Source organism: Xiphophorus hellerii, chromosome 9, assembly GCF_003331165.1.
Source record: "Xiphophorus hellerii strain 12219 chromosome 9, Xiphophorus_hellerii-4.1, whole genome shotgun sequence".
In the NCBI taxonomy this organism is placed as follows: domain Eukaryota; kingdom Metazoa; phylum Chordata; class Actinopteri; order Cyprinodontiformes; family Poeciliidae; genus Xiphophorus; species Xiphophorus hellerii.
In genome coordinates this window covers 13,631,256-13,639,449 of record NC_045680.1, presented here as the reverse complement: position 1 = coordinate 13,639,449, position 8,194 = coordinate 13,631,256, and the positions used below count along the sequence as shown (strand labels likewise).

At 35.9% G+C, this 8,194-nt stretch overlaps 1 protein-coding gene across 1 annotated transcript; it reads left to right on the top strand.

The window, feature by feature from the left end:
* The first annotated feature begins 325 nt into the window (after positions 1-325).
* Positions 326-7,226, top strand: LOC116725887 (uncharacterized). Its single transcript, XM_032572292.1, has 7 exons — positions 326-405; positions 3,799-3,996; positions 5,287-5,387; positions 5,605-5,705; positions 5,924-5,984; positions 6,536-6,689; positions 7,094-7,226. The coding sequence occupies exons 1-7, from the start codon at positions 326-328 to the stop codon at positions 7,224-7,226; spliced, it is 828 nt and encodes a 275-aa protein (XP_032428183.1).
* The last annotated feature ends 968 nt before the right edge of the window (positions 7,227-8,194 follow it).

Here is an 8,194-nt window from a genome sequence, read left to right as displayed (position 1 = left end):
TGATGTTTAACATGAGAGCAAATGCAAAAGAGGCTGGGTCAGGTGGAAATGGAAAGTGATGATGAATGATGGATTAGAGAGAATACAGGAAAAGCAGTATTTTCATCGTGAATCCCAACACCTGTCATGAGGAAATCTTTTCTGTTACAACCAACAAAAAGCTGAAATAATATTTTATTATAAAACTGTCGACAATATTTTCTTGGAAAAAGGAAAATGTGTCTCAGTGCAGCGCTTTGACGACCACGCTTGGCTAATTAAAGCCGGCTGTTGACAGTTGTCAACATGACCCTCAGCTTGATGCTCCCCAGAGGGTCTTGTTAGCATGCTAATGCTAATCCCCTATGACGGCGGACAGGGCAGCGACGTCCCCTGTAGCTCCGGCTGCTGTGACCCCAGCATTTGGTAGGACAAGCACGGTGATGTGCTAACATGGAGATGTCCCCATGTGCATGTCACACATCTGTAATTAGAAAGAAGGGGCGTTCAGTGGGCGAGCTTGAGGGGACACTCGATCTGTGTTCAGGAAGAGCAGTCTGCGTCTGAAACTGACTTGAAAAAGAGCAACTGGTTTCAAAAGCATTTAAAAAGGAATTTAACTCCAGTGAGCTTCTGCTAGAGGATGAATGTGAGTCCATCCTATATATTATATATATTATATATATATATTAAGAAAGTCAACACAGGCTATAGAAATTTGGGATAGCCCTTTAAATTTTGAGGTTTTAGTTTAAAGAAATAGTTATAAGATTAATTTAATTGTACTTAAAACAACACATACAACAAAAAACCACCCTTCCTGGGAGAGAGATAAGTTTGATCACTTTACCTCTATAAAGCTAATTCACAAATACTTAGGTGAGACAGTTCCTGCAGCCGTCCACCAGTCTCTGATATTGGTCAGCTGTACTTTGTGCCCTACTCCCTGCTTTCAGCTGTGAAGTTTTTGATGAATTTCTTCCATATATGTCATGTTCACCCCACGGCATCTCAATGAGATTAAGAGCTGGGCTTTTACTCAGCCCATGACTTTCTATCTTTTGAATGCCTTTTTCCTGGAACATTATAGAGAAGAGCCAGTCAGTTAAAAGAGTTGGCTTTGTGTGTGTAGGCTATATCAGGTTGCAGATTTCACAGAGATGTAGCATCTTCAGGAGTTGCAATAATGAAATGAAGGATTCTCGGGACATTTACAGAAACAAACAGGATTCCTACTCACACCACTACACTCAGAAAGTCACAGCGATGTTTCTAATCTGAATACGTATTTCAAACACGGCTTCAACCAGAAACTTACAGGACACATAAGTCTAATATTATGCTCATACATTGTTTATCTTTTTGGTGTCTAAAATGAGATGTATCTGTGACTTCCTTTTATGTCATGTAATGTCTAAATGTTGTATGTTTTGTTTCATTGATTTTCAGAATTGTTTGGTAGATTGTGTTACTTTAAAAGACCAGTGTGTCCAATGCAAGCTGTGAGAGACAGTTAACCAAATTAATTAAAATTTTCACATCCACTGTATTTAGTTCATGTTGGAAAATGTTTGGGATAATGTTTTTCCCAAACATTGTCTTCTCTTCTAGTGTCCAGAGAATTTCAACCCAGGTCTTTGTTTGTCTTTCATGCATTTCAGTTTTTCCTTTATGTTTTTCTTATAGACCAAAGGGGCTTTCTCCTTTCACACCTCTAATTGTAAGGGAATGCACTTTACTTTTATCAGGAGCCTACTCTAGGTCCTGTGATAACATTTTAGAATTTGGAGACTTCTTTTAACATTTTTGGTTTACTATTATCCCAAATGTTTGCTATTATTAAAACTGACATTAAATGTCCATCTACACAAACATGTTAGAATGACCTACAGGCTGAAGTGTCCTAGTTTTTCATGACTTTACCATCTCTGCTTTATTACCATTCCAGCTAAGAGAAATGAAAGAAGAGTTCCCACACCTGTTTCTTTCTCTCTCTCTCCCTCCCTCCAAGGGAAGGTCAAGGACACATGTATATTCATGGAGGAGCCTGGCACAGGATCGATGGCTTTTAATTGTTTTCTTTTGGTTGTTGGAGGGACGTGCCAGCGTCTATTGATCTATTTGAACAGAGGCCACTCACAGAGCACGACGGAGAGACCTTTCACTGACTGAACACCAATACCACGTCTGTGTGAGCGGGGGCTGAGGACTGTGCGGTGATTAGGGTTTTGACACACAGAATCACAACCTGCATGAAAGAGCCTCATGGGGGATCGAGGGAGATAGACAGAAATGTGGAGCAACAGAGGTGCTGTAGACAAGGGTCACACTTAAGTTGATTTAATTGATGTGTCACACAGAAATACATATGATTTTACATCTCCACAGAAAGAATAAACAGAGCTTTGAGAGATGTAAATTTTACATTTTTTTAGATTTTATTCTATTTTCAGAAAGTTTTTGTTCCAACATCATTTCCTGGTAATAAAACACAAACAAATTTTACAAGTGAGTATTTCCAGGGCTGTTAATGTGTTTTGCTGTTGTTTCGTAAGATTTCATATTGCATTTTTTGTCGTTACCGATACAATCCACATACAGCAGAATCTGGTTTTATTCAATCAAAAGATCAGCTAGGATTATATTTTTAAAAAATGGTCATCCATCCATCCATCCATCCATCCATCCATCCATCCATCCATCCATCCATCCATCCATCCATCCATCCATCCATCCATCCATCCATCCATCCATCCATCCATCCATCCATCCATCCATCCATCCATCCATCCATCCATCCATCCATCCATCCATCCATCCATCCATCCATCACATAGACCATGTGACACAAAACATCTGTTTTGTTTATATTTTTAAAGTTATATAAATACATTTTAACTATCTACTACTTTTCAAGTTAAAAACAGCTACAACTTTTTATTTGTAAGTTAAATTTGAAGTTGTAATAAGGATACTCACTTTATTATTATGTCATTGTAGATTAGCTTTTTTTCCTCAAGTTTGTCTTGCCTGAATTCTTTATTGCTGTATGTTTGTCTGCAGCTCTGTTGGACTGAGGTTTGATTACTTTGAAGGTCATTGGATTACACCAAACCCATCTTCAGCTCAAACTGGTTCACAAAACCAGTTTGACTTGCTTTGTGTCATGGTGCATTCCAGGTAATAGCCAACAGAAGATATGTTTACTTCTATTGGTCATTTAAGAATGAACCTTATCAGCAACAGTATTTAAGGTGTGGTTTTAAAATTATGCTTAAGGGACTCAAAGTAAAAATATCCCCCACACAATTATATGTTTTCCCAACCTGTTATTGTAGTTTTGACCAGTCTTTGTAAATTGTCGCCTAACCTTGGAGTCTTCTGCAGCCACAAAAATAAAATGTGGTGACGTTTTATTTAGACCGCTGGCTGATTATCTCATATGGTGATGTAAACCCTATGGAACCATGTAGCACTTAAAAATAAAAGAGAAAAACTATGTCCAGCATTGTTAATAGTGGTAAGTCTAAACAAAATATAGCACCTCTCACTGGTTTTCCTAACTTCTACAAATCGAAGGTAGGCTTATTGTTGATCTTTCAAAAAACGGTTTATTTTGGTTAAAAGAAAAGCTGAATTCAAATATTGTAGCACAAAATGTGGAAGTAATTTCCCAGTGAACTTGAAACCACACAGAAAAATAATTCTTTGTTCCTTGAAAAATGAGAAAGAAATGTTCACTTTCTATTGAAGGCATGCTTTTCACACTGTAAAAAAAAACTGTAAAAAAACGGTAAAATGTACAGTAGAAATTTGAAGGAATTTTCCGTTTTTACATTTTACAGGTATTTTTCCCGTATTTTCAATTTGGCGCATTGCATCATGGGAACAAGAACCTGCACGAAGCGCAAAATCTTGTTCTGTAGCCATTCAAAGCTCTCTCTCCGACACTGAATGTGTATCCTGGACCCAGGTTGGACTTAGAAGTTGGAGTAATCGGTTTTTGGCACCTCTGGGGTAATGTAAAGTAAATCAATAAACATTTTTTAAATTAAAAAAACAAAACATAGTATTAGTATAGATAATATTTCAGACTGGCGAACCGCTATCTTCTTGTAAATACGGTATAATTTTGCATTCGTTTTACTAAAAATGTTTTTACTCATATTTTTTAAATACCGTTTTTGGTTCTGAAATGTAAAAGTAAGACGAGGTTATTTATAACGGTGACCGCTTTTCTCTTTTTTTTCCCACACTCCAAGTACGGCGCCCATTTTTGCATTTATCTCTTGAGGAACTTGCTAGCTTGATTTTTTCGACCATCTTAATAAGAATGTGTCTCACATAGCCCCCCAAATTATTGATATATATGACAGTCGTCGTCTGCTGTGAGTTTTCTTGATTTAACCTTTGGTGTTATGCGTTTTTTTCTTTTCAATATCCAAACTGTTGATAAATGGCGCGTGAAAGTTAGCAGTTCATGGCGTCATACTGTTTGTGCTTATTCTTAAATGTCAGGCTGTAGTTATTTTAATTGTTAAGCACAATTTGATAACCTGGGTGTGAGAGGCAGGTGGGTTTTTTTCTTTTTCTTACTTTGACAGGATAGTTTTTACGTCCAGACTCCAGCTTTGTTCTCTTCCGGTTCGTTTTTTGTTTGAACATTATCTTTTTCAGCCAGTGATAAATTTGTTTTGAAGTCAGTCAGGATATGGACAATTAATTTACATATTTCTGAAAGAAAAAAAGGGAATGAGCATTAGGAGGCCCAAAAACTGATATACATAAAGCATTTTGGTTTGCATTTAATTAGAAATTTTGACTGATAAGCCTTTTTGTAACCTCATACTTTTTGGTTACCTAAAGCCCACCTTACAAATTACTTTCTTGCAGTCATACGTTACTGCAACAAAGCCAAGACATTATGTATGTGTGTAATATTTGCACATTTACATGCATCTCATCATCCACATACTTGAAGCATTGCAGATCTCACAGACATGTCCATAATGTATTTTTCTCCTGTGGTCATAAAAAATGTGGAAGAAGGTTTTCTTCATATCGTTGCTTTGCTGTTCACATGTCAAGAACACATTCAGACTTAAAGACCAGTCAAACCCAAAATCGAACTCTATCTGTACAGTTAAAATGCTCATTCAATTTTTGTACAACAGAATATGCGGATGTCAAAGGGATAATTTCTCATCTAAGTGGCCACATAGAAGAAGGTTTAGCAATAACTTGCCCTTTTGATGGGTGCTCCAAAATGTTTCATGTGAAACCATCCTTTTCATCTCACATCTCCAGGTATCATAGGGGATGGAATGAAAGTCAAATATCAGCTGTGCATTTATGTGACGTTGCAGAACAGCATCTTGAGGAAACGGTTTCAGAACAGTCAAGCTCAGGTGAGGCACCATGTAGTTCAGAAAATGTAGGAGATGCTAATGTTGACCAGGCTTTGAAAGTAAATGAAAGTAATGATGCACAATGTACCTACACAAAAAATCTGGCCATATTTTACTTGGGCTTGCAAGCAAAGTATTTAGTTCCAGCCTCCACTGTGACAGAGATAGCAACTGAAATGAAAACTCTTCATTCATTCAACCCTTCTTGGCTTCCCAGTACAAACCAGACTGGCAGAGGAATTGTCAAAGAAAGAAAAGACAATAAAGGACTTCCTTGGGTCCAGAGGGGTGGATATTCCAGGAAGTGATGCTGTCCAGGTGATTAGTGGAATCGCAAAATTCTTCAAGGAGAAACCAGCCCAACTATTTTGTCAAAATGAGGTAAATTTACACTGTAAACATTTCTTTTTGTCCAAAAATATTAACAATTATTTTTTGTAAACATTAGCTGTTTAGTTCCGTCCATTATTAGAAGATTTACATGCTTTGGTGTTTACATTTCTCTATTTTGTGTATATTTTCTTTTCTCTCCTTAGCTGCTGCATCCAGAGAGTCCTGATCTTGACCTGCCAAGCACCCCATGCATCTTTATAATGGGTGTGCAATTATTATTATTTTGCTTTCCTCAGTCTGTTAAACTTTTGATTCAAAATTCTATATGTACTATGTTTTCTAGAATAACCTTCAAATAATGTTAAAGTTTGCTAATATACATTTTGATGCAATATCATACACATTGTTGGAACTGAATACCAGTGGTCCCCAAAGTCGGTCCTGGAGGCCCGACATCCTGCATGTTTTATTCTCTCCCTGGTGGTAGTAACAACCTTTCAGCAAGTCAATGTTCCTCTTAGGCCTCTAATGAGCCATCATTTGATCCACGTGCGTTAAACCAGGGAGAACTAAAACATGCAGGATGCCGGCCCTTGAGGACCGACTTTGGACACCCATGGATTATACAGTATTTTGAATAAATGTAAGGACAGAGAAAAATATGTTGACAGGTACGTGAAAAAAAAGTCATATGAAAATTAATATAATAAAACATTTTCTATATAATTACTGCGCGTATTTAGAACATATTATGGACATGTTCTGGTCACCTGTGGTGGATCTTAAACTCTTGTATTAATGATTTGTTTCTTTAGGTGAACAGCTTTTTAAAGTTGCTGTTGACCAAATGATTGTGAATGACCACATCAAGTCACCCATCGCTGCCCTAAGCTACGCCTTCTCCATGTTTTATGTCTTGAACATAAAATATCCAAAAGACATGTCCCTGACACTGGAATTTATACAAAGGTTGGTATATTTTTGTTGATATTTTGAATTATTTGGTCTGAGCAATAATAATTGATTAATTCTGTGCTTTTGAAACACAGTTCAGAAGCATTGTCTTATTTTCATTGTTTAATTTTCAGTCAATCTTTTTTTCCCCCTTTTTTTTTACAATTTTATCAGTTTCAAGTAACTTCAGTGATTGTTACGGGTTTGCCTTCATTAAAAGAAGTGTACCAACAATTTTGTTGTTTCAGTGATTGTTCATTCAAATTAGTCATAGTTGAGGATTGTCAAGGAGTTATTTGCAACTGTTGAGACAGTCCAGTTGCATGACTGCAACTGGACTGGTGATCAGCTGCAATAATGTAATTTGGACGCATCTGTCTGTATGTTAAACTCAAGTATCCATTCCCTTTTTTTTTTAGAGTCTTTCTGGGCTTAAACCCCAAACGAGGGTCAAAGGCTGAAATGAAGGGGAAGAAGCATCATCATATTCCACCCCGACTGCTCAAGTTTGTAAATGAACTGTATGACTTTGACAGTCCATGGAAAATTTGATTCTTGTAAAAGGTGATGCTTCATAATGTTCTCTGTTATGTTGACAGCAGTTCAGAAAATAGTAGTTGGATGTTGGTCCTTGTTTACACCTGTGATTTTAATCTTGTAATGCAAATTGCAAGATTAAAATTGTATTTTTTTAATGTTAGTGTTGGATTGTGTTAATTAAATTAAACTTAACAAAATTATTAAATTGACTTCAAAGTCTGGACTCAAGAATGAACTTTACATTGACCTTAACAACTTTAAAAATATGTTTGACTGAATATATAATTGAGAATGCAATTTGTAATTATATTGTAATGATGTGTTGATATGGTATTGAAAAACCATGAACTGCAAAATAAAATTTGCAAATGGATTGTTTATGGTTTCATTGTTAACCCATCTGCATGAGCTATTTTAACACTAAATTTCATGGTCTAAATGTCCTTTTGAATAAGAAGTTGAGTTTTGCTTAAATTTATGTTTATTTAAAATGTAGTGCTTTATATTTATTACTTAGTCAATGTCTAACACAGACTTGAATGGTTTGAATGTCAAAAATACAAGTTTTTAAGTAACAGAAATGCTTGTGAATATACTACAGATTTACTGGAAAAATACGGAAAATTTTAGTTAGGGATTAACAGAAATGCAAGTTAATTAACATTGAAAAACTGTGAAAATACCGTAAGAAAACAGAAAATGTACTGGCTGAAAATTACCAGGATGTTTTCCTGTTTTTTTACGGAATGTTTTAATACATATTGTAAAAAAACGGAAAATTTAAATTCATTATTTACAGAAGTGTTTGTGAATATACAGGACATGTACTGTAAAAATACGGAAAATTTCAATTATGGATTAACAGAAGTGCTGGTAAATTTAACATAAAAAAATGCTGTTAAATTACGGAAAACTTATGACCAGAATTTCCGTAAAAAAACAGAAAATGTACTGGCAGAAAATTACCAGGACATTTTCCT

What these genes read in the sequence shown, in the direction of transcription:
- LOC116725887 (XM_032572292.1), top strand. Translation starts at nt 326, where the DNA reads ATGCTAATGCTAATCCCCTATGACGGCGGACAGGGCAGCGACGTCCCC. An exon ending in CGGTTTTTGGCACCTCTGGG is followed by an intron (nt 3,997 to 5,286) that starts GTAATGTAAAGT and finishes TCACATCTCCAG; the next exon opens with GTATCATAGGGGATGGAATG. An exon ending in CCCATGCATCTTTATAATGG is followed by an intron (nt 5,985 to 6,535) that starts GTGTGCAATTAT and finishes TTGTTTCTTTAG; the next exon opens with GTGAACAGCTTTTTAAAGTT.